At 48.0% G+C, this 26,749-nt stretch overlaps 1 protein-coding gene across 1 annotated transcript in view; it reads right to left on the bottom strand.

Annotated features, from left to right (window-relative positions):
• LOC139244058 (CD209 antigen-like protein C) overlaps window positions 1-26,749 on the bottom strand; it is a 77,952-nt gene that overhangs the window by 31,185 nt on the left and 20,018 nt on the right. Inside the window, exons 2-4 of the mRNA XM_070870960.1 lie at window positions 24,876-24,950; window positions 24,104-24,175; window positions 10,081-10,232 (exon numbers count right to left, since the gene is read on the bottom strand). Coding sequence (XP_070727061.1) covers window positions 10,081-10,232; window positions 24,104-24,175; window positions 24,876-24,950 — 299 coding nt within the window. The remainder of the gene's footprint in view (window positions 1-10,080; window positions 10,233-24,103; window positions 24,176-24,875; window positions 24,951-26,749) is intronic.

The following is a 26,749-nucleotide window of genomic DNA, read 5'->3' as shown; positions in this document are numbered from 1 at the left end:
GGAGAGCGTGCTGATGGCGAGGTATCGGTTCTACACGTGCCGGTGGTCTGAAGGTCAGGAAGTGGCGAGCTACGTCACTGAGCTAAAGTGACTTACAGGACAATGTGAGTTTGATGGCTACCTGGAGCAGATGCTCAGAGACTTTTTTGTACTGGGCATTGGCCACGAGACCATCCTACGAAAACTTTTGACTGTGGAGACACCGAACCTCAGTAAAGCCATTGCGATAGCACAGGCGTTTATGTCCACTAGTGATAACACCAAACAAATCTCTCAGCACACAAGTGCTAGCAATGTTCATAAATTAACTGGGACTGTGTTTGCGAGCAGAAATGTACAGGGCAGAAACCACGAGTCTGCAACTGCCAGCAGGCCTCAGGTGACCCAGATGACTCAGAGTCCGCAACAAAGGATGAATGCAAGGGAATTCACACCTTGTTGGCGTTGTGGAGGCTTCCATTCAACCTATTCATGCCGCAAGCTCTGCAAAACCTGCTAACCACCATGTGGCAGAGGAAGATCGATCCATGGTGGATCAAAGCAATTTCGAGCCTCAGTGAGGAGGCAGATGCTGAAGTACACGGGGTGCACACATTTTCGACGAAATGCCCACCTATAATGCTAAATGTAAAATGTAAAACCCGTAGCCATGGAACTGGACTCTGGCGCTAGCCAATCGATCATGAGTAAAAAGATGTTTGAGAGACTGTGTTGCAACAAGGCACTCAGACCAGCCCTGAGCCCCATCCACATGAAACTGAGGACATACACAAAAGAGCTCATCACTGTCCTGGACAGCGCCATGGTCAAGGTCACCTACGAGGGCACGATGCACGACCTGCCACTCTGGGTTGTCCCGGGTGATGGCCCCACATTGCTTGGAAGGAGCTGGCTGGGCAAAATCCGCTGGAACTGGGATGACATCCGAGCGCTATCGCATGTCGATGAGGCCTCATGTACCCAGGTTCTTAACAAATTTCCTTCCCTTTTTAAGCCAGGCATTGGAAACTTTTCCGGGCGAAGGTGCGGATCCACTTGGTCCCAGAGGCACGACCCATTCACCACAAGGCGCGAGCGGTACCTCACATGCAAAGGGAAAGAGTGGAAATCGAGCTGGACAGGCTGCAACGCGAGGGCATCATCTCCCCAGTGGAATTCAGAAAGTGGGCCAGCCCGATTGTTCCAGTACTCAAAAGTGATGGCACGGTCAGGATTTGCGGCGATTATAAAGTAACTATTAATCGTTTCTCGCTACAGGACCAATACCCACTACCTAAGGCAGCCGACCTATTTGCGACGCTGGCAGGAGGCAAGACATTCACCAAGCTCGACCTGACTTCGACCTACATGACGCAGGAGCTGGAGGAGTCTTCGAAGGGCCTCACCTGCATCAACACGCAAAAGGGACTGTTCATCTCCAACAGATGCCGTTTGGAATTCGGTCGACTGCAGCGATCTTCCAGAGAAACATGGAGAGCCTACTCAAATCGGTACCACGCACTGTGGTTTTTCAGGACGTCATATTGGTTATGGGTCGGGACACCGTCGAGCACCTACAAAACCTGGAGGAGGTCCTCCAGCAACTGGATCGCGTAGGGCTGCGGCTGAAGAGATCAAAATGCACCTTCATGGCAACAGAAGTGGAGTTTGTGGGGAGAAAGATCGTGGTGGATGGCATTCGGCCCACAGACGCCAAGACAGAGGCTATCAGGAATGCACCCAGGCCACAGAACGTCATGGAGCTGCGGTCGTTCCTGGGACTCCTCAACTATTTTGGTAACTTCCTACTGGGGTTAAGCACCCTCTTAGAGCCACTACCTGTGCTATTGCATAAAGGTGAGAACTGGGTATGGGGAAAAAACCAAGTTATTGCTTTTGAGAAAGCCAGAAACATTTTATGCTTCAACAAGCTGCTTGTATTGTATAACACGTGTAAAAGACTTGTGCTAGCATGTGATGCGTCGTCTTACGGAGTCGGGTGTGTATTACAACAAGCTAACGTTGCGGGGAAGTTGCAACCTGTCGCCTATGCCTCCAGGAGCTTGTCTAAGGCCGAGAGGGCCTGCAGCATGATTGAGAAAGGCATTAGCGTGTGTGTTCGGGGTAAAGAAAATGCATTAGTACCTGTTTGGCCTCAAATTTGAGCTGGAAACCGATCACAAGCCCCTCACATCCCTGTTCGCTGAAAATAAGGGGATAAATACTAATGCCTCAGCCTGCATACAAAGGTGGGCACTCGTGCTATCAGCGGATAACTATATCATCCGCCACAGGCCAGGCACCGAGAACTGTGCGGATGCTCTCAGTCGGCTACCATTGCCCACCACAGGGGTGGAAATGGCGCAGCCTGCAAACTTGTTGATGGTGGCGCAGCCCGCAGACTTGTTGATGGTCATGGAAGCATTTGAAAATGATAAATCACCTGTCACGGGCCACCAGATTAGGACTTGGAACAGCCAAGATCCTCTGCTGTCCCGATTAAAAAACTGTGTACTGCATGGGAGCTGGGCCAGCATCCCCGTTGAAATGCAAGGACTAATCAAGCCGTTCCAGCGGTGAAAGGACGAGCTGTCCATTCAGGCAGACTGTCTGTTGTGGGGTAACCGCGTAGTGCTACCCAAAAAGGCCAGGGAGACGTTCATCTCGGATCTCCACAGCACACACCCGGGTATAATAATGATGAAAGCGATAGCCAGATCCCACGTGTGGTAGCCTGGTATCGACTCTGACTTAGAGTCCTGTGTACGGCAATGCAGCGTGTGTGCTCAGTTGAGCAACGCGCCCAGAGAGGCACCACTAAGTTTGTGGTCCTGGCCCTCCAGACCATGGTCGAGGATCCATGTCAACTATGCGGGCCCGTTTCTCGGTAAAATGTTCCTGGTGGTGGTGGTTGCTTTTTCAAAATGGATTGAATGTGAAATAATGTCGGGAAGCACCGCTACTGCCACCATTGAAAGCCTGAGGGCATTGTTTGCCACCCATGGCCTGCCTGACATACTGGTCAGTGACAACGGGCCATGTTTCACCAGTGTCGAATTTAAAGAATTCATGACCCGCAATGGGATCACTCTGGAGCATCCACGATGCTGAGAATGATGTGAATAGCACATTTAGTGAGTTGGTCTTACCGCAGGTAAAGGGTCCATAACCAGATAGGGAATGGAAGACCAACAGGAAGAGCAGTGCAAGGAAGGTAGTGCAGGGATCCCCTGCGGTCATCCCCCTGCAAAACAGATACACCGCTTTGAGTACTGTTGAGGGGGATGACTCATCAGGGGAGGGCAGCAGCAGCCAAGTTCATGGCACCGTGGGTGGCTCTGCTGCACAGGAGGGCAGGAAAAATAGTGGGAGAGCGATAGTGATAGGGGATTCAATTGTAAGGGGAATAGATAGGCGTTTCTGCGGCCGCAACCGAGACTCCAGGATGGTATGTTGCCTCCCTGGAGCAAGGGTCAAGGATGTCTCGGAGCGGGTGCAGGACATTCTGAAAAGGGAGGGTGAACAGCCAGTTGTCGTGGTGCACATTGGTACCAACGATATTGTAGAAAACGGGATGAGGTCCTCCGAGACGAATTTAAGGAGCTGAATTAAAAAGTAGGACCTCAAAAGCAGTAATCTCGGGATTGCTACAGTGCCATGTGCTAGTCAGAGTAGGAATCGCAGGATAGCTCAGATGAATACGTGGCTTGAGCAGTGGTGCAGCAGGGAGGGATTCAAATTCCTGGGGCATTGGAACCGGTTCTGGGGGATGTGGGAGCAGTACAAACCGGACTGTCTTCACCTCGGCAGGACTGGAACCAATGTCCTAGGAGGAGTGTTTGCTAGTGCTGTTGGGGAGGAGTTAAACTAATATGGCAGGGGGATGGGAAGCAATGCAGGGAGACAGAGGGAAACAAAATTGAGACAGAAGCAAAAGACAGAAAGGAGATGAGTAAAAGTGGAGGGCAGAGAAACCCAAGGCAAAAAACAAAAAGGGCCACTTTGCAGCAAAATTCTAAGGGGTCTAAGTGCATTAAAAAGGCATGCCTGAAGGCTCTGTGCCTCAATGCGAGGAGTATTCGGAATAAGGTGGACGAATTAACTGTGCAGATAGCAGTTCACGGATACGGTGTAGTTGGCATCACGGAGACATGGCTCCAGGGTGACCAAGAATGGGAACTCAACATCCAGGGGTATTCAATATTTAGGAAGGATAGACAGAAAGGAAAAGGAGGCGAGGTGGCGTTGCTGGTTAAAGAGAAAATTAATTCAATTGTAAGGAAAAACATTAGCTTGGATGATGTGGAATCGGTATGGGTGGAGCTACGGAATACCAAGGAGCAGAAAACGCTAGTGGGAGATTTGTACAGACTTCCAAACAGTAATAGTGATGTTGGGGAGGGCATCAAACAGGAAATTAGGGGTGCATGCAGTAAAGGTGCAGCAGTTATCATGGGTGACTTTAATATGCATATAGATTGGGCTAAGCAAACTAGAAACAATACGGTGGAGGAGGATTTCCTGGAGTGCATAAGGGATGGTTTTCGAGACCAATATGTCGGGGAACCAACTAGGGGGGAGTCCATCTTAGACTGGGTGTTGTGTAATGAGAGAGGATTAATTAGCAATCTCGTTGTGCGAGGCCCAACATCAGTAGTGGGTAAAATGATGGAATCAATTATTAAGGATACCATAGCAGCGCATTTGGAAAGAGGTGACATGATAGGTCCAAGTCAGCATGGATTTGTGAAAGGGAAATCATGCTTGACAAATCTTCTGGAATTTTTTGAGGATGTTTCCAGTAGAGTGGACAAGGGGGAACCGGTTGATGTGGTGTATTTGGACTTTCAGAAGGCTTTCGACAAGGTCCCACACAAGAGATTAATGTGCAAAGTTAAAGCACATGGGATTGGGGCTAGTGTGCTGACGTGGATTGAGAACTGGTTGTCAGACAGGAAGCAAAGAGTTGGAGTAAATGAGTACTTTTCAGAATGGCAGGCAGTGACTAGTGGGGTACCGCAGGGTTCTGTGCTGGGGCCCCAGCTGTTTACACTGTACATTAATGATTTGGACGAGAGGATTAAATGTAGTATCTCCAAATTTGCGGATGACGCTAAGTTGGGTGGCAGTGTGAGCTGCGAGGAGGATGCTATTAGGCTGCAGAGTGACTTGGATAGGTTAGGTGAGTGGGCAAATGCATGGCAGATGAAGTATAATGTGGATAAATGTGAGGTTATCCACTTTGGTGGTAAAAACAGAGAGACAGACTATTATCTGAATGGTGACAGATTAGGTAAAGGGGAGGTGCAACGAGACCTGGGTGTCATGGTACATCAGTCATTGAAGGTTGGCATGCAGGTACAGCAGGCGGTTAAGAAAGCAAATGGCATGTTGGCCTTCATAGCGAGGGATTTGAGTACAGGGGCAGGGAGGTGTTGCTACAGTTGTACAGGGCCTTGGTGAGGCCACACCTGGAGTATTGTGTACAGTTTTGGTCTCATAATTTGAGGAAGGACATTCTTGCTATTGAGGGAGTACAGCGAAGGTTCACCAGACTGATTCCCGGGATGGCGGGACTGACATATCAAGAAAGACTGGATCAACTGGGCTTGTATTCACTGGAGTTCAGAAGAATGAGAGGGGATCTCAGAAATGTTTAAAATTCTGACGGGTTTAGACAGGTTAGATGCAGGAAGAATGTTCCCAATGTTGGGGAAGTCCAGAACCAGGGGTCACAGTTTAAGGATAAGGGGTAAGCCATTTAGGACTGAGATGAGGAGAAACTTCTTCACCCAGAGAGTGGTGAACCTGTGGAATTCTCTACCACAGAAAGTTGTTGAGGCCAATTCACTAAATATATTTAAAAAGGAGTTAGATGTAGTCCTTACTACTCGGGGGATCAAGGGGTATGGTGAGAAAGCGAGAATGGGGTACTGAAGTTGCATGTTCAGCCATGAACTCATTGAATGGCGGTGCAGGCTCGAAGGGCGGAATGGCCTACTCCTGCACCTATTTTCTATGTTTCTATGTCACCTCTGCCCCGTTTAAATCAGCCTCCAATGGGCAGGCAGAGTGGGCAGTAGAAACCATCAAACAGAGCCTCAAACGAGTCACAGAAGGCGCACTCCAAACCCGCCTGTCCCGAGTACTGCTCAGCTTCCGCACGAGACCCCACTTGCTCACAGGGGTGCCGCCGGCTGAGCTACTCATGAAAAGGACACTTAAAACCAGACTCTCGCTGGTTCACCCCAACCTGCATGATCAGGTAGAGAGCAGGCGGCAGCAACAAAATGTAAACGATGGTCATGCCAATGTCACGGGAAATTGATCTGAATGACCCTATGTAAGTGCTAAACTATGGACATGGTCCCAAGTGGATCGCGGGCACGGTGATAGCTAAAGAAGGGAGTAGGGTGTTTGTCGTCAAACTAGACAATGGACAAATTTGCAGAAAGCACCTGGACCAAATGAGGCTGCGGTTCACAGACTGCCCTGAACAACCGACAGCAGACACCACCTTTTTCGAGCCCACAACACACACCCAAAGGATCAACGACACCACCCCGGACCAGGAAATCAAAGCCATCACGCCCAATAGCCCAGCAAGGCCAGGCTCACCCAGCAGCCCTGCAGGGCCAACAACATGTCAGCCCAGCGAGGGCACAGCCAACACACCAGAACAGACATTTGTACCGAGGTGGTCCACCAGGGAAAGAAAGGCTCCCGACCACCTCACCTTGTAAATAGTTTTCACTTTGACTTTGCCAGGGAGTGATGTTGTGTATCTGTAAAGCATGCACTCCCATGTTCCGCCATCAGGGAGTGCATCCCCTGAAGTCCCGAGGGATCCCAGCATCCCTTGGGAGCACTGTATATAAGCCAGCCCCTAAGGCCTGTTCCTCACTCTGGAGTGTCTTAATAAAGACTGAGGTCACTGTTACTTTTACCTCACTGTGTGCAGTCTCATCTGTGTTAGGAACACAATAAAAGGAGTCATAGAATGGTTACAGTACGCAAGAAGGCAGCTCTCTACAAAAGTACCTCCCTTGTCCTTTCCCCATAGCCCTGCAAATCTTTTTCTTTCAGGTACTTACCCAACTCCATTTTGAGAGCCACGATTGAGTCTGCTTCTTCCACCCTTTCAGGCAGTTCTTTCCAGAGCCCAACCACTTGCTGTGAAAAAAGGTTTTTCTTATGTCGCCTTTGGTTCTTTTGCCAGTCACCTTAAATCTGTGTCCTCTGGTTCTCGACCTTCTGCCAATGGGAGCAATTTCTCTCTATCTACTCTCTCCAGACCGCTCATGATTTTGAACATCTCCATCAAATCTCTCAATCTTCGCTGCTCTAAGGAGAACAACCCCAGCTTCTCCAGGCTATCCACGTAACTGAAGACCGTCATCCCTGGATTCTTGTAAATCTTTTCTGCGCCCTCTCTAAGGCCTTCACAACCTTCGTAAAGTGTGTTGCTCAGAATTGGACACAATACTCCAGTTGAGCTGAAGCCGAACCAGTGTTTTATAAATTCTATCATAGTATGATCACTCATTACTGCAAGGGTATTAATTTACTCTGTCCCATTGCATAATACCAGATCTACTAAAATAAACACGAAAATAACTAAAATGCCTAGTTGGTTCCTCAACATACTAATCTATCCATGAACTCATCCTCCGTAGTATTACTGCAAATTTGATTTGCCAAGCCTATATCAAAATTAAAGTCCCCCATGATTCCTGTATGAACCTTGTTGCATGAACCTCTAATGTCCTGATTTATACTCTGCCCGACATTACACCTACTGTTAGGGGCCTATAAACTACTCCCACCAATGTTTTCTGCCCTTTATTGTTTCTTTGCTCTAGTCAAAGTGATTCTACATCTTGATTTTCCAAGCGAAGATCTATTCTCTCTATTTTCTTTATCCCATCCTTTATTATCATTATTGCTAGTTCTCCGAGTATTTTATGCATCTCTTGGAATTTTAACCCCCCGAAAACAGGTGGGTTTGGGTCAGGTGGAATGATAAAATGTTACAAATCTCAAACTTGAACCAAACACGCCTCAAACCCGCCCACTTCCGGGTTGAACAGAGCTTCCCGGGAGGTATGTTGGTCATTTAGATATTTTAATGAGGCTGCGTGCCTCAGATTTAATCTCCATTTAAAATTTAATGCGGTAGCTAAAGGGAGGCGAGGACTGCTGGATCCAGCAGGTAAATGCCTTACAAGTGCCTTTTTAATTACCTGCTGGATCCAGCTCACCTACTTCTCCCCACTTACCCCGCGATTGAACACCCCCCACACAGCCACGATCTCCCACCAAACCGATCCTTCCAATCTCACCACCCGCCTGCAATCTCCCCTCCGGCCTTTGATCTCCAGCCCCCCGCCTTTCTGATCCCTCACTCCAGCCCCGATGTGTCTCTGGACACCCTGCCCAATGCCTGCCTGACACCCACCCACAGATATATCTCCACTCTTCCCCCCCTCCCCACCGCCAATGTGTCTCTGCCCCCACCCCACCGCTCCATGTCTTTGACTCTCCGATCGATGCACGGCCACTGATACATGCTCTCTCCCTCCCTCCTCTCCAGTCCCCAACAGGCCTTCTCACCCAACAGCCAGCCAGCCTCTCAATCTTGCTGGATGCAGCCAAGAAACAGAGACAAAAACTGTTAATCAGGCCTTGTCATTAAATCTGACAAAGCCTGGGGGAATCTCAATCTTCCTGGTTTCCCGAACAAAACAGCACCCCCTTCTCCCCATTCCCTACCCTTCTCTGAGCTAATATCAGGGCCAATGTGTCTAGCACACGGAAATTGGCTCACACATTTCTGAGTCTTTTTCAAAGTTCGTTGGATTCAAGCTAAATCCGAGAGGACTGGGAAATAGCAAAAGTGGCATCCATCTCCAAACAATGGACTGAAGCGTGAACCCTAAGGGTAAGACCTACTTCCATTGTTGGCAAAGTGTCTGAAAGTTTTATGAGTGATAATATAAGGGAGCATCTTGAGGGGCAGGATACAATCCGAGATGGTCAGCATGGTGTTAGGAGTGGGATGTTATGCTTGACGAGTTTCTTGGCATTCTTTTAGCGGATGGCAGACCTAATAGCTAAGAGAGACCAGGGATGTTATCTACTAAGATTTGACAAATGCCTTTGACACATAAGATATGCCCTTATGGCTAAAGGGATCAAGGGCTATGGAGAGAAAGCAGGAAAGGGGTACTAAGGTGAATGATCAGCCATGATCTTATTGAATGGCGGTGCAGGCTCGAAGGGCCGAATTGCCTGCTCCTGCACCTAATTTCTATGTTTCTATAATAGGCTGCTACATAAGGTCCAAGTCCATGGGATGTATGGGAATGTATCGAAAAGGATTGGCAAATGGTGGGTAGACAACAACAAGTAGTAGAGGATGGGCAAGTATCTGGTCAACAGCCAGTTACCAGTGGAGTGCCAGCGGGTTCAGTGTTGGGGCCACGGTTGTTTGTAATTTTTCAAAATGATTTTGAGGAAGGAATTGTGTTCAAAGTGTCCAAATTTGCAGACAATACCAAATTACTTAAAGGAAAATGACGAATATCAATGCGCACAAATTCAAAAATATCTTGACAAGCTTGATCAGTGGGAGGAGAAATGGCAGATGCAGCTAATACAGGGAAATGTACGGTAAGATTTAGCCCAGTAGCATTGGTTGTTGTAGATTACGGGATAAATGGGAATGTATTTGAAGTATTGGACCAGAACAGAGATCCAGGTATAAATCCAACAAATTGGTGATCGCCATTGCCTTCAACAGTGGCCTGAGTGGCGTCAACAAACCTTTAACGGCTGAGGCAAATCTGTCAATGGTGTGGCACAAATGATTCAGCAAATTATGTAGGATTGCACCTGTTGGCAAATCTCAGTTGTGCTATTATTTACTGGATTCTTTAGGTTAAAATAATAGCGCACACCAGGAATGCATCATTACTAGCGCAAGCCCCCAGCAATTTCAGCCCCTTATTTATAATGTAGCAGTAAAAACTGTAGCAAACAATCTGCTGTAAATGAGACTGAAATTTGACAGCCAGTGAATATAATAAACAGAGATCCTACCTGCTCCTCAGCGCTGTTAATGACAACAAGATTGGCATCCATTGATTTACAGGATTCCTGGGCTTCATTCCAAGTTTTTTTACTTGTTGAAAAGTAATAAAGTTTTTGCTTGAACGGGATCCATTGGTTGGGATGCAGCAAACAATGCAGATCTGTAAAGTACAGAAATATGAGGATAGAACAGATTAATACCTAGCTGGAGAGATGGTGCAGGAGGGAGGGCTTTAGATTCCTGAGGTCCCACCTTCTTGGGAGGTGGGATCCTTACAAGCCGGACGGTTTGCACCTCAACAGTGCTGCAAGCAATATCCTCACAGGGAGGTTTGCTACTGCTGTTGCGTAGGGTTTAAACTAGCTTGGCAGGAAGATGGGAACCTGAGCATAGATTCAGAAGGGAGAGAATGCATGCTGGAAATGGGAGGCAGTAAATTAGTATGTGAGTTTGGAAGGCAGAGGAAATAAAGGCTAGAAAATATATAAGAGGTTTGGCAGTGCTTTAAGGAGTCTAGTAAATAAGGCAGATGAGCTGAGGGCACAGATAGACATGTGGATGATATCGTAGTTATTACTGAAACATGGCTGAAAGGAGGGTAGGAATGACAGCTCAACATTCCTGGTTACAGGGTTTTCAGACGATATAGAGAGGGGTGTAAAAAAGTAGGTGGGGGTCGCAATATTGGTTAAAGAAACAATTACAGCTTTGAGGAAGTATGATATGTTGGGAGGATCATCAAATGAGCCCATTTGTGTTGAAAGGAAAAATAAAAAAGGGACAATCACACTCCTGTGAGTGTACTATAGACCTCCAAATAGTCAGAGAGAGATAGAAGAGCAAATATGCAGACACATTTCTGAGAAGAGCAAAAACAATAGGGCAGTATTAGTAAGGGATTTCAACTAATAGGGCAACAATAGTAGGGGATTTCAACGAATATTTACTGATATAGAATCAGTGTAAAAGGTATAGATGGCACAGAATTCTTAACATGCATTCAAGAGAAGTTTTTTTAGCCAGTATGTTACAATCCCAACGAGAGAGTGGGTGGTTCTGGACTTGGTTTTAGGGAATGAAGCTGGGGAATTGGAAGGGGTATCAGTGGGAGAGCATTTTGATGGTAGCGATCAAAATTCCGTTAGATTTAGCGTAGTTATGGAAAAGGACAGAGGTAGACCAGGAGTAAACGTTTTTAATTAGGGAAAGGCCAATCTTATTAAGCTGAGATGTGATTTAGCCAAAGTGGACTGGAAACAGCTACTTGAAGGTAAATCGGTATCAGAGCAGTGGGAGGCATTCAAGGAGGAGGTTGTGAGGGTTCAGAGCAAATATGTTCCTGCAAAGAAAAAGGGTGGAACTCCCAAATCTAGAGCCCTCTGGATGTCAAGGGGCATACAGGGTAGGATAAAGTGAAAAAGGGAAGCTTATGTAAGATACTTAATAAAATACCAATCACATTGGGCAGAGGCAACATGGATTTAAGAACAGGAAATCATGTTTGACAAGTCTATTAGTTTTTTGAGGTTGCAACTAACAGAATAGATAACGAGGAACCAGTGGATGCGGTGTATTTGGATTTTCAGAAGGCATTCGATAAGGTTCCACACAAGAGGTTATTAAACAAAATTAGGGCTCATGGGATTGGGGGTAATATACTAGCATGGATTGAAGATTGGTTAATGGACAGAAAACAGAGAGTAGGAATAAACAAATCATTTTCGGTTTGGCAGACTGTAACTAGTGGGGTACCGTCAGGAACAGTGCTTGGGCCCCAGCTATTCACAATCTCGATCAATGATTTTGATGAGGGAACCAAATGTAATATATTGTGTGGAGGATGCAAAGAGGCTTCCAGGGGCTATAGACAGGTTAAGTTAGTGGGCAAGAACATGGCAAATGGAATGTAATGTCGAGAAATGTTGTTATCGGGGACGAAATTCACCGTCCCCAAAGTGATGGCTACCGTGGGGTTTGGGCGGCCGATCGAAAATCGATCAGCCGCCGCAGTCGGATGATTTTCCTCCCCGAGCCTATTCAGCTTGGGGGGCAGGGGGGGAGGGGTGGGGATTTGAGCGGTGCTCACTTCCGCCAAAAACAGCGGGGTGAAGCCGCTGTAAAGGTAACATTCCAGTGGTGAGCTCTGCAGCGTGCAGGCCGCTGAAGCTGCAAAAAGGTAAGACTTTTCCCGCTAGTGCCCCCGCAAGGTATTCGATGCAGTGCTCGAACACGACACCACTGGAGTGTTGCCGCAATCGGGGCCCTTTGGTCGGGAAATAGTTTTATTAATGATGTGTTTTTATGTGAGATTACTGTCATGTATCCTACATGGCTACTGTTTGTACTATCACAAGGTGTGCCACCAGGGGGCACAGCAATGGGAGATTTGTATGTTACCTGTACAGGTGTGCCTGGCCTAGTATAAAAGGCCACCAGGTGTGATCCTCACTCTGGAGTTATCAATAAAGGACTAAGGTCACTACAGTTCAACTACAACACATTACCTCGTGGAGTCATTATCAGGACATAACAATTGGCAACGACATTACGGACTTTCACGCAAAAATGACTACCCTGGGTACGTTGCAACAGTTTACCGATGGTGATGATTGGGACGCCTTTGTGGAGAGGCTCGATCATTTCTTCACAGCAAACGACCTGGCAGGAGACAACCCGGCCACACTGACTGGCAAGCGCAAAGCTATCTCGCTAACCAGTTGTGGGCCCACCGTCTATGGCCTCATCAGGGATTTGCTGGCACCAGCGAAGACAATGACCAAGACGTACGAGGAGCTCGTAACACTGATCCGAGCAACTCAAGCCCAAGGAGAGCATCCTCACAGCCAGACACCGGTTCTACACCCACCAACGGCCCGAAGGCCAGGAAATCGTGAAATATGCTGCAGATCTCAGGAGACTGGTGGCACCGTGTGATTTCGGCGACCACCTGACCGAAGCGCTGCGGGCCATGAGGACCTTCTTCATAAGCTGCTGTCGGCGGATACCACAGTCACACACTGCAGAAGGTCATCGCTGTGAACCAGGCATTCATGACCTCGACCTGCGGCTCTGGGCAGATGACTCATCCTCAGGACTCAAACCCGGCAAGTACTGTGCACAGAGTGGTGCCTTTTGGAGGCTGGACTGTAGAACGTGAACCTTCTGAAGGAAGAGAGAACAGGCCCCCGAGTCCCTTAACTCAGAGTCCGCTGAGGGGGGCTAACCGAGTAGCCCCATGTTGGCGCTGTGGAGGGAATCACAGGGCTCACCAGTGCTGTTTAATGACGATGTATGCAAAGGCTGCAGCACAATGGACCACCTCCAGCGAATGTGTAAGAAAAATATGACTCACTGTGTCGATGAAAAGTCTGCAGATGGCCATGAATCCAGCGCGGATTATGAAACGATATGCAGAGAGGCAGCTCAGCCCCACGATGAGGTATATAGCGTGTTTACCTGCACCACCGAATGTTCCCTGTTGAGGATGGAAGTCGAGACAGCTGCCGTTCCAGTCTTCATGGAAGTGGACATGGGAGAGAGCCAGTCAGTAATGAATCAAGAAGCCTTTGAGAGGCTGTGGAACAATCAAGCTAAACGACCCAAGTTGGTCCCGGTTCAGGCAAAGCTGCGCACCTACACCGATGAACTTATCCCAGTCATTGGTAGTGCGGATGTAAAGGTACTCCATGATGGCGAGGTGCATAAGTTACCTCTGTGGATTGTTGCAGGTGATGGACCAACTCTACTCAGAAGAAGGTGGATGGAGAAGATCCATTGTAAGTGGGAAGACTTCACCCCTCCAGCGATCGACGTCCTCTGTGCTCAGAGGCAAAACAAGCCTTCACCTGAGGTTGGATCGGCACCAGAGAGCAGACCAGCACAGCACCCGAGGCACAGACCACACAGCACGACTGCGTGGAGATGATCCAGCTGAGACGACCCAAATGCATCTTCCAAGCTCCAGTGGCAGGACTCCGGAGGAAGAAAATCGGATCCAAAGGCGATTTCCCAGCTTCGGTGGCAGAACCCGGGGAGAAGAGGATCATCGTAGTCGACGTCGTGGATGGAGGAAAGATGGCGCCTGAACCACGAGGTGATGCGCTGAAGAAAAAGATGGCGGCGGCCAGACCACAAGTTGCAGCGCTGATGGAGCAACACGTGGCACCAAACGGAGAAGACGATTGGGGTAAAGAAAGCAAGGCTCTCTTAAAGGAGGCCTGCAACCCACCACACTTAAAGGGACAGTTCCACACACTCAAGCGATGTAATAGAAACTGTGAGTTAGAGGTAAAATGTGTAACTGATGATCAGAGTTGTGTACATACAACAAGCAAGGAAAAGTCACGCAATCACGATCGGAGCTACAGGGTATTCACAATAAGGAATGAAACGTTGTGCGATGTAGGATTTCAACTGCATACAGCCAATGCAGCGGGCAAACACCCATCGGGAGCACCCAGGTCCAGCGAGCTACCCAAAGCTGTGGCCTGCATCCCTGCGACCAGAGTTATGCACCATGGAGTGTGGCCTTCAGCAGCCAATTCACACGAGCTGCAGAGCAAGTGGAGGGCAACGGCACCAGTATCGATACCCTGCCCCTGATCGGCTCCGCCTCTCAGGCACCCGATGGCACCAACCGCCACGAGCCTAAAAGAGCAAACTGTGCTAAGGCGCAGCCCCCAGCCCCCAGACCCCATGGCCATACCCGGGAACAAAGGGTCACCTGCAACAGTTCTCCCAAAGGGGATCAGGACCAGCCAGGATCCCAAACCAAACAGCGCCCAGGCAAGTGAGTCAGCAGTTCCCTGTGCACTGCTGGACGATAGCTCCTCAGGGAGCAGCAGCGACCCAGGGCACAAAGAAAGGACAGGGAGGTCACAGGCATCTGTGAACCTGCCCGACGCTAGGAGCAACGGCAACAGCCCCGAGAGCAAGCAACTTGAGCCAACCGGGTTCCCACTGCCAGCACTGGGCACCGCGCCGTCACCAGACTGACTGGACACCATCCAGCAGTTCTGGAACTAGCTTGTCCTTGCGCACCGGTTACCGATCCCCAATACGTATCGACAATGTATCTCACCAGTTTAATGTACTTGTCTCACAACTGAACCACAAATGTAATGCAAACTTGTTTTTCTGGACTTGAATGTATATGAGTGCAATGAGCCTCTGGCATAACTTATATGTGGGGTGGGGAGAGAATGTAGTGGTCAGCAAACACACACAAACAGCAACCACCAGCACTCTACTGCCAACGAAACACCAACCACTCACCCAAGATTGAAATGACCCACCAAGGGTAAACCAGATAGAGCTAAGCTCAGAGCACAGTCAATGCAGAGGCGATTTGCACTAAAGGCTTGGGGGAGAGTAATATCATGTATCTTACATGGCTACTATCACAAGGTGTGCCACCAGAGGGCACAGCAGTGTGATACTTGTAGGTTACCTGTACAGGTGTGCCTGGCCTAGTATAAAAGGCAGGCCTCCAGGTATGAGCCTCACTCTGGAGTTATCAATAAAGGACTAAGGTCACTACAGTTCAAGTACAACACCTTACCTCGTGGATTCATTATCAGAGCATCCTGGGACATAACAACTACATCAACCACTGTATTTATCTTTTCATGTTTAGTTTCATTAATTGTTTTGGCTCCATTAAACCTGCTGAGTGCTGCTCAGGAGGTTTGCACATACCCCTGTACTTTTGTACAGCTTTCAAGTCTGACTCTTCAGTGGAGGCCTGTGGACTGCAGAGATCTGCTTGGCAGGTCTCACCCTGAGGATGGGAGAAATGTTGGGTGGGTGACATCTGGTACACCTGCTCTGAAGCAGGGCGGCACGCAGGAGAAGGCCGTGCAGAGAGGCAGTGGGCAAGGGAGGCAGCAGCCATGATTAGTTCGTTCTGTGTCAGACAGTGTGCCCGACGTCTTGACAGGCCCGAGTTAGGATTGCAGTTGGCTGCTTGGGGACAAGGGATATTCCCTGTCCACTTGGCTGCTCACTCCACTGCGGAACCCCAGGACAGTGCCAGAGTATGCATACAATGACACTCATTGTGCCACTGGGTATATCATCGAGCAGTGCATAGGCATCCTTAAGCAGAGGTTCCGGTGCCTGGACAGCTCTGTGGCACCTTGCAGTACTCTCCTCAAAGCGTCTCCATCATTGTCGTGGTCTGCTGCATGCTGCATAACCTGGCCGTCATGAAGGGACAGCCGCTGGAGGTCGAGCCAGCAGTACCATCTCAGGAGGAGGATCCCTATCGCCCCAGAGCTAGGAGGCGACGACCCATCGCCATCCTGGAAGGGCCGGGTGCACACTGGCCAGCACCCTCCTGGGAGAGGGCGTCATCACATATCTGGAGGTGCCTGACACCTCCTCTGCAATCTCCCTCTTAGCATTATGTACTGGCGGTCTGCCAGGTCTCCCCACGTCAGGAAACATTATTCTTCTGTCCTCCACACCGTCCATCAGTGTCTCCAGCTCCATATCAGTGAACCTGTTCGCTCTCCTTGCACCTCTTACACCAGCCATCCTTCCAAACTCCTCCCCCCCTCAGAGCCTTGCTGCAAACCCTGTCCTTTAAAAAGACCAGGGAGCAGTTGGCTCATTCGAAACCCTTTCCTGCATGCTGCATTTCTCAGTGGTGAGAACGATCAACTTATGACAGCCATGCCGCTGAAAAATCCACTTTGGAAGGGTTATTTAGCGCTGGAACCCATTTGTTTATTTTTGGAGCTGAATATGGCATGGCCCAGCAATGAAAAATTGTTGACGCTAATGGCCACAAAAAGATGGGGGGAGCACCAGCTTGCCAGCGGTACTAAATTTCGGGGCCCATCACTTTAGTTGGAAAAATAGAAAAGCAGAGTATTTTTTAAAGAGTGAAAGATTGGGAAATGTTGGTGTTCAGAGGGACCTGGGTGTCCTTGTACACGAATCACTGAAAGTTAACATGTAGGTAAAGCAAGCAATTAAGAAAGCAAATGTTGTCCTTTATTACAAGAGGATTTGAGTATAAGAGTAAATCTTACTGCAATTATATAGGGCACTGGTAAGCCCACAGCTGGAGTATTGTGTACAGTTTTGGTCTCCTTACCTGTACTTGCCATTAAGGGACTGCAACAAAGGTTCATCAGACTGATTTCTGCGATGAGGGAGTTGTACTATGAGGAGAGATTGAGTAGACTGGCCTGTATTCTCTCGAGTAGAGAAGAATGAGAGGTGATCTCATTGAAACATACAATATTCTTAAGGGGCTTGACAGGGTAGATGCAGGGAGGATGTTTCCACTGGCTGGGGAGTCCAGAACTAGGGGTCACAGTCTCAGAATAAGGGGTCAGTCATTAAGGACTAAGCTGAGGAGAAATTTCATCACTCAGAGGGTGGTGAATCTTTGGAACTCTCTACCTCAGAGAGCTATGTATGCTCAGTGTTTGAGTATATTCAAGACAGAGAGCGATAGATTTTTGGATATTAAGAGAATGAGGGGTTATGGGGACAGTGCAGGAAAGTGGAGTGAGCATAAGAACATAAGAAATAGGAGCAAGAGTAGGCCATACGGCCCCTCGAGCCTGCTCCGCCATTCAATAAGATCATGGCTGATTTGATCATGGACTCAGCTCCACTTCCCCATCCACTCCCCATAACCCCTTATCTCCTAATTGTTTAACAAACTCTATTTCTGTCTTAAATTTACTCAATGTCCCAGCTTCCACAGCTCTCTGAGGCAGCGAATTCCACAGATTTACAACCCTCTGAGAGAAGAAATTTCTCCTCATCTGTTTTAAATGGACGGCCCCTTATTCTGAGATCATGCCCTCTAGTTCTAGTCTCCCCCATCAGTGGAAACATCCTCTCTGCATCCACCTTGTTAAGCCTCCTCAAAATCTTACACGTTTCGATAAGATCACCTTTCATTCTTCTGAACGCCACTGTGTCTAGGCCCAACCTACTCAACCTATCCTCATAAGTCAACCCCCTCATCTCCGGAATCAACCTAGTGAACCTTCACTGAACTGCCTCCAGTGCAAGTATATCCTTCCTTAAATACGGAGACCAAAACAGTACGCAGTACTCTAGCTATGGCCTCACCAATACCCTGTACAGTTGTAGCAGGACTTCTCTGCTTTTATACTCTATCCCCTTTGCAATAAAGACCAACATTCCATTTGCCTTCCTGATTACTTGCTGTCCCTGCACACAAACATTTTGTGTTTCCTGCACAAGGACCGCCCAGGTCCATCTGTACTGTAGCACTTTGGAATTTTTCTCCATTTAAATTATACTTTGCTTTTCTTTTTTTTCTGCCCAAGTGGATAACCTCACATTTTCCTACATTATACCCCATCTGCCAAATTTTTGCCCACTCACATAGCCTGTCTATATCCCTTTGTAAATTGTTTGTGTCCTCCTCACAATTTGCTTTCCCACCCATCTTTTATCATCAGTAAACTTGGCTACATTGCACTTCATCCAAGTCATTAATATAGATTGTAAATAGTTTAGGACCCAGCACCAATCCTTGCGGCACCCCACTAGTTACTGATTGCCAAATGGAAAATGACCCATTTATCCCGACTCTCTGTTTTCTGTTAGTTAGCCGATCCTCTATCCATGATAATATATTACCCCCAACCCTGTGAACTTTTATCTTGTGTGGCACCTTATCGAATGCCTTCTGGAAATCCAAATACACACATCCACTGGTTCTCCTTTATCCACCCTGCTCATTACATTCTCAAAGAACTCCAGCAAATTTGTCAACATGATTTCTCTTTCATAAAACCATGCTGACTCTGCTTGATTGAATTATGCTTTTCCAAATTTCCCGCTACTGCTTCCTTAATATTGGACTCCACCATTTTCCCAATGATGATGTTAGGCTAACCGGTCGATAGTTTCCTGCTTTTCGTCGGTCTCCTTTTTTAAAGGAGTAGGAGCAACCAATCACCTCTTCCAACACTGGCCCTCAGTTTACACTCATCTGGTGCTGACATTCACTCCTGGTGAGTATTGGCATGCTGCTATAGGGCCAAGAGGACTAACATGTTGTCATGCTGTAGATGGGTAGTGGATTGAGGGAATGGTCCTGAATCTGAAAGTGTGTGAGAAGGAGGTCAGGCCCTGGTCTCAAAGGTAGACAGTGTTATACAGAAGAGAGGGCTTCAGTGATGAGTTGTGCCCTGATGCTTTTTGCAGCAATCACTGAGGAGTCCTCTGAGTGCAGGTTATCGTGATGCTCTCCTCCATGTAGGTCTGGTTCCAATGGAGCCAGGGCCTCCTTAACAGCAATGCAAAGGCCCACAGTCAGATAAGCCACAAGTGTCAGAGGAACAAGAGGGTTGTGTAGCCCCTCGGGCCTCCTACATAGCTGGACCCTCTGCGCCCTCTGTCACCCAAACCCACTGTGCTGAAATGTGTAGCAGTAGCACTACAATACCAGAATGTGCAGTCATATCGACACACTCCCTGCACCAGTGTCAGTTCCCCTGGTACCTTCTAAATAAAAAGTACAGCAACTGTACCGCTGTGCAAATCTGTAAAAGTCTGGTGACTTTGAGAGATTAGAACCCACATCTCCTTATCACTGTTCAGAAACGTTTGTTGTATCACACTCGATACAAATGTATTTAGTAACCAGAGCCAGTGATAAGAAGCTGCGCAGTATTATCTGTTATGTCTTTAATACTCTTATGAATGACTCTACGAGGTCTAGTATTGTACTTGAGCTGTTGTGACCTTAATCCCAGTTATTGTAACTCCAGAGTGAGGCACAAGTATGGTGGGCAGCCTTTTACACTGGGCCCTGCACACCTATGCAGGTGACCCTCAGGTCTCCCACCGCAGTGCCCTCTGGTGGCATACCTTATGTAACTATACAGTTAGTATACATGGTCGACATACACGACATCACTTCCACCCCCCCCAAGTCTTTAATGCAAATTGACTCGTACATTGACGGTGACCTGGGCTTTGCTCTTCCTGGTTGGCCATTGGAGGGTCGCTTCTAGCTTGGGTGGGTTGGTAGTGAGATTTGTTGCCAGTGGAGGTCCCAGTGGTTTCTGGTTCTGGAACTCCATTCTCTCTCCCATCACAGAGATCATGCTACTGGCCCGTTACATGCAAGTTGCATTCAAGTTCATCACATAGGTTTTATATTTACATCTTGGTATATTTGTTGGGTGGATTACAGTTGCGTTTCTTTTTGTGTGGTGCATTTACATGATCAGTACAGGTATCTCAGTATAGGTACACAAGGACAGTCTAGTTCCAGCATGGCCGGATGAGATCGGGTCGTCTGGTGGTGACGCAGTGTCCCATGCTAGTGAGTCTGTGGGTGAGGTGAGCTCATTTTGCTCGAGTTGCCAGAGCTCGGAGCTCTTGCCGTTACTCCTAGTGTCGGGCAGGCCCAAAGACAGCTGATGTGTCTGTGACCTCCCTGTCCTTTTCGTTTGAACAGTGTCTCTGCTGCTCCCTGGGAAACGGTCTGAGCGAGTGAGCATTTTGTCTAAGCGACGGTGAGGCTGCCTCGTCTTGTCTAGCAGTTCGCAGGGGACTGCTGACTCACTTTCCTAAGGGCACCGTTGTGAGCACTCTTTAGTTTGGGATCCTGGCTGGTCCAGGTCCCGTTCGGAGGAGCCGTTGCGGGTGACCCTTTGCTCTTGGGCATTGTCGTGGTGGCGAGTGGGGTTGTGGGCTGCGCCTTTTCCACCTGGGTGGTAGGCGACGGTAGCCGACTGTGAGCATAGGCGCAGTTTACTGTTTCTGTCCTGTGGCGGTTCATGCCATCGGGTGCCTGCAATGTTAAACCGATCTGAGGCAGGGTATCTCTAACGGTGCCTCTGCTCTCCAGGGATCGTTTACTTTGCGGCTTGTCTACTTCTGTCAGATGTGGGGACACTTTATGATACATCGTTCTGGTCCCGGGGATGCAGGCTAAAGCATTGGGTAGCCCGCTGGACCTGTATACGACCGTGAAGTGTTCGCCAGCTACATTGGCTGATTGCAATTTACACCCGACATCGCTCAACAACATTTTGCTCGTTACAGCTGGACTTTTACACTGGGTTACCAATTTCAAGCAGTTCATTCAAAAATGGCGGGTTGCTGGTCTCCTTTAAAATGGCCTTACTACTTTTATCCCAATCATCTTCCTTGCATAGAACCACATGTCGTTGCTCCATTAGCGCTGCACCTCTTGGTTTGGACGCCATCTTTTCCCTGTCCATGATTTCGACTGCTGCGATCTTCTTTCCCAGGGATTCTGTCACTGAAGCTGGGAAGGCGCCCTCGGATCCAATCTTCCTCCCCAGGAGTCCTGCCACTGAAACCGGGAAGGTGTGTTCAGGTCGTCTCGGCCAGATCATCGCCGCTCAGTCGTGATGAGCGGTCTGTGCCTCGGGGGCTGCGCGGATCTGCTCTACGGTGCCTGGTCCAACCGAAGGTGGGGGGCTTACTCTGCCTCTGAGCACGGGGGACGTCGATCGCTAGAGAGATGAAGTCTTCCCAGTTCCAATGAATCTTCCTCATCTATCTTCTTCCAAGTAGCGTTGGTCCATCACCTGAAACAATCCACAATGGTAAATTGCACACCACGCCATCATGGGATACACTTACATCCGCACTACCAACAACTGATATCAGTTCCTTGGTGTAGTCATGCAGCTTTGCCTGAACTGGGACCAGCTTGGGTCGTTCTGCTTGATCTTTCCATAGCCTCTCAAAGGCTTTCTGGCTCATTACTAATTGACTCGCCCCCTGTGTCCACTTCCATGAAGACTGGAACGCCATTTATCTGAACTTCCATTATCACTGGAGGACAATCTCTGGTGCAGGTATATACTCCATACACTTTGTCCTGGGACTGAACTGTCTCTTTAGCCATCTCCTCGTAATCCGTGCTGGATTCACAGCCACCTGCTGACTCCTCTTCCACGTGGTGAGTCACAGCTCTTTTGCACATTCGCTGGAGGTGGCCCTTTGTGCTGCAGCCTTTGCATACATAGGGCCCAAGTTTCCACACGATAAAAAACGGGCGCCCCTCCGAGCTGGGCGCCCGTTTATCGCGCCTAAAAAAAAACTCGCAATTCTGGCGCGTTCTGCAGCTCCTTGTCTGCCTGGCGCGGCGCCCAGGGGGGCGGAGCCTACACTCGCGCCGATTTTGTAAGTGGGAGGGGGCGGGTACTATTTAAATTAGTTTTCTTTCCTGCCAGCAACGCTGCGCATGCGCGTTGGAGCGTTCGCGCATGCTCAGTGTGAAAAAAACATTGGCACTCGGCCATTTTTGTAGTTCTTTGCAGCCGTTTAATTTTTGAAATTTTTTAAAATAAAAGCACATTAGCACTTGCAGCCTTCTCACTGTCTCCTTCCCCCCTCCCCCGCGGGAACGAACGGCTGTTCCCTTCCCCCCTCCCCCGCGGGAACGAACGGCTGCAGAATTCTCCGTGCCTGAAGCACTTTCACACAGGTAGGAAGATGGTTTATTTAATCTTTTCTTTGCTTATAAATGTTTATTCAGGTTGGATTTATTTGTATAATATTTGTAGAAGTATAAATAAGGATTTATTGTCGAATTTAATGAGTTCCCTTCCCCCCCACCTCGTTCTGGACGCCTAATTTGTAACCTGCGCCTGATTTTTTAATGTGTAGAACAGGTTTTTTCAGTTCGACAAAAATCTTCACTTGCTCCATTCTACTTTAGTTTGGAGTATGTTTTCACTGTGGAAACTTTCAAATCAGGCGTCAGTGGCCGGACACGCCCCCTTTTGAAGAAAAAATTCTGTTCCAAAGTAGAACTGTTCTACCTGACTAGAACTGCAGAAAAAAAAATGTGGAGAATTGCGATTTCTAAGATAGCCCGTTCTCCACCAGTTGCTCCTCAAAATCAGGCGCAAATCATGTGGAAACTTGGGCCCATAGTCTCTGAACCGACACTGATGAGCCCTGTGATTACATCTGCAACGCCAGCATATGCTACTCGACTTACGTTTGCACCCCTCGGCGGACTCTGAGTTAAAGGACTCGGGGACCTGTACGCTCTGCCCTGGGCAGATTCACGTTCAACAGTTCTGCCTGTGAAAGGCGCAATTCTATTTACAGTACTTGCCGGGTTTGAGTCCTGAGAGTGAGTCATCATCTGCTTGGAGCTGCAGCTTGAGGTCATGAACGCCTGGCTGATGCTGATGGCCTTCTGCAGAGTGACGGTGGTTTCAGATGGCCTGTGAAGAAGGGCCTCATGACCGATGCCAATTACGAAGACGTCCCGCAATGCATTGGTGAGGGATGCGCCGAATTCACACGGTCCTGCCAGCCTCCTGAGGTCGGCAGCTTACTTTGCGATTCCCTGGCCCTCGGGGCGGCAGTGTGTATAAAATCGATGCCTGGCCGTGAGGATGCTCTCCTTCGGTTTGAGTTGGTCCCAAATTAGCACTTTCAGTTCCTCGTATGACTTGATCGTTGTTTTCTCTGGTGCTCACAAGTCCCTGACGAAGCCAGAGACCGTGGGCCCACAACAGGTCAACAGGATAGCTCTGTGCTTATCTGCCAGTGTGGCTGGATCATCGCCTACCACGTCGTTTGCTACGAAATATTGGTCGAGCTCCGTAAAGGCTTCCCAATCTTCACCCTCTGAGAACGTTTCTAATGCACCAACGTTAGTCATTTTTGCATGCAAGTTTGTAATCTCGTCACCAGTTGTTATGTCTTTTAATACCCTTATGAATGACTCCAAGAGGTCTAGTATTGTACTTGTGCTGTTGTGACCTTAGTCCCATTTATTGTAACTCCAGAGTGAGGTACAAGCATGGTGGGCAGCCTTTTATACTGGGCCCTGCACACCTATGCAGGTGACCCTCAGGTCTCCCATGCAGTGCTCTCTGGTGGCTCACCTTATGTGACTATACAGTTAGTATACATGGTCGACATACATGACATTATCAATCCACCTGATCCCAATGTCAGCATTCAGATAGTTTCCGGTATGAATAATTGGAGATCAAATGTCTCTCTGATGGTTATTAAACTTACTCTCCTTCAGCTGTGAAATGTCAGTCCTAAGTTGAGCGAGTGAGCTTCTTGTCTCCTCAGACGATCCTGTAACTAAAAGAGGAACAACATTGTAGATCATGTGGCACTGCTTGTAGAGCAAGATCAATTTTGCTTTTGAATTATGAGTTTTTCACAGGAGAAAACAGGCAAAACTATTTCCGCTGGTTGTTGAGTTGGGAACTAGAGGGCCTCAATTGAAGATGATCACCGACACAGTGAAGGGAGAGGTTCGGAACTGTTTTATACAAACTGTTTTTAAGACATGGAATTCCCGACCAGAAATAGTGATGGAAGCTGAATCCAGATCAGAATCCAGCTATTAAAAGGGACTTGATTAGATATTTCAAAAATAATATTTCGAAGGGTATGGAGAAGGGGCAGGTGAAAGAGACAGCGTGGACAGCTCTCTCTGAGAACCAGCTCACGTGATGGGCTGAATGGCCTCCTCCTGTGCTGTAAAAATCTATTGATTTTAATTGTACTGTACATGTACACTCCTTTATTATCTATTTAATTTTCTTCACTGGGAATTCCCCCAATGTGTTCACAGCATAAAAATCTGTAATGCTTTCATAATCGGTTCCTGGGAAATGTGAACCAATCAAATCTACTTGTACTTGATTGGTTCAAAATTTGAACCAATCAAAACACACGTCAGTGTCAAATGCACTAGAGATCAATCCTTGAAGAATGAGCAGATCGTCCGAAAAACTAGAGACTAGAGATTAAATGAATGTCATTTAACACTTACTGTTACTCTTTATCTGGGAAAGTTCCATCTTGAAATCAGCCACTGACGCTTTCATTTCACCAAACATCTGTGGAACTGAAATGGAAGAAAAGCTTTAGATCTCAACCCAGAAAAACACTGCAGCACAGGCTAGAATAGCTTGTACACAAATGGCAGCTAAGAGGCTGTTCTGGTGCTAGATTGGAGTTTAATGATATCGTTAATAGGCTAATTATTCTTGCTGGAAGTTGACTTTGATGTTGCCTCTTACACAAAGTCAGGATGTGTATTCCTTTGAGAGTTCTGAACGCACAACACAATTGTGAGGAGGACATGGTAAATGCACAGGTTTTCGGGCTGAAATCGGATACAGAGATAAGGAAAGGCTCGGTCATGAATGGATTAAAATACGAATATGAGAATTTTAAATTGGAGGCATTGGGGGACCTGGAGCCAATGTAGTTCAGCAAGGACAGGGGTGATAAGTAAGTGAGACTTGGGATGTGGGACATGATATGGGCAGAAGAGTTTTGGATGAGTTGAAGGTTACCGAGAGTGCAACATTGGAGGCTGGGCAGGGGAACAGCTGAGTCTGGAGGGGCAGAGACATGGATGAGGGTCTCTGCAGCAGGTGGTGGGTGATGTTACAGAAGTGGAAGTAGGCAATCTCCGTGATGCAAAGGATATGGGGTTGGAAGCTCAACTCGGGGTCCAATAGAATGCTGAGGTTGTGAACATTTTGGGTCAGCCTGAAACAATGATCCTGATAATAACTTGTGTTTGGAGCGGGGGCTGCGATATCGGGTGGGAAACCGAGAAGGAATTTCAGTCCGTCTGTCCGTGGCATTTTAACATAGCCACCTCTTTATCATTTTACTTCCGGGTTTGGCGTTGAATGTGCGGTACCGGGAGTGGTGTGGGCCCACCTGACATTATCCCAACTCCAGTATTTAAAGATCCAATCCAAAGATGGAATTTGGAGGAGTTGGGAGATTTTGCATAGAGACAGCCATCGTACAAGATGGGTTCAGGACCCACAAAGGCTGTGCCTCACTTTAATGATGCATCGCTCGATGTACGGAGAATGCTGTCAGGAGCCAGAGAGAGATCCTATTTGCCAGCAACAGACAGAAGAAACCATCTGCTGGCAGAAAGGAGGCATGGCTGGAGGTGGCCCAGGAGGTCAGCAGCAGCAGCATTGTGCCATGCTCCTGGATTCAGTGCAGAAAGTGCTATAATAACCTAACCAGGTCAGGAAAGGTGAGTAAGTTCCACATTCACCGACATCCTGTTGTGCACATTATCTCCCACCAACCCCCCCCCTCCCCACCCCACTCTACCTTGTCAAGCCTACTCCATTACTATACTCCTCACTCCGACCTACCTTGCGAGGACACCCATTAAAGAAGCAGTAGCAGGACATTTGGAAAAGCAAAATTCGGTCAGGCAGAGTCAGTGTGGATTTATGAAGTGGAAATCATGTTTGACAAACTTGCTGGAATTCTTTGAGGATGTAACGAACAGGGTGGATAAAGGGGAACCAGTGGATGTGGTGTATTTGGATTTCCAGAAGGCATTTGATAAGATGCCACATAAAAGGTTACTGCACAAGATAAAAGATTACGGGGTTCGGGGTAATATATCAGCATGGATAGAGGATTGGCTAACGAACAGAAAACAGAGAGTAGGGACAAATGGTTCATTCTCGGGTTGGCAATCAGTAACCAGTGGGGTGCCGCAGGGATCAGTGCTGGGACCCCAACTAATTACAATCTATGTTAATGACTTGGAGGAAGGGACTGAGTGTGACGTAGTCAAGTTTGCTGACGATACAATGATGGGAGGAAAAGCAATGTGTGAGGAGGACACACAAAATCTGCAAAAGGACATTGACA

Source organism: Pristiophorus japonicus, unplaced genomic scaffold (assembly GCF_044704955.1).
Source record: "Pristiophorus japonicus isolate sPriJap1 unplaced genomic scaffold, sPriJap1.hap1 HAP1_SCAFFOLD_201, whole genome shotgun sequence".
NCBI classification, from domain to species: Eukaryota; Metazoa; Chordata; class Chondrichthyes; family Pristiophoridae; genus Pristiophorus; species Pristiophorus japonicus.
The sequence above is the reverse complement of the archived record's forward strand: the minus strand, read 5'-3'. Positions and strand labels throughout refer to the sequence as shown.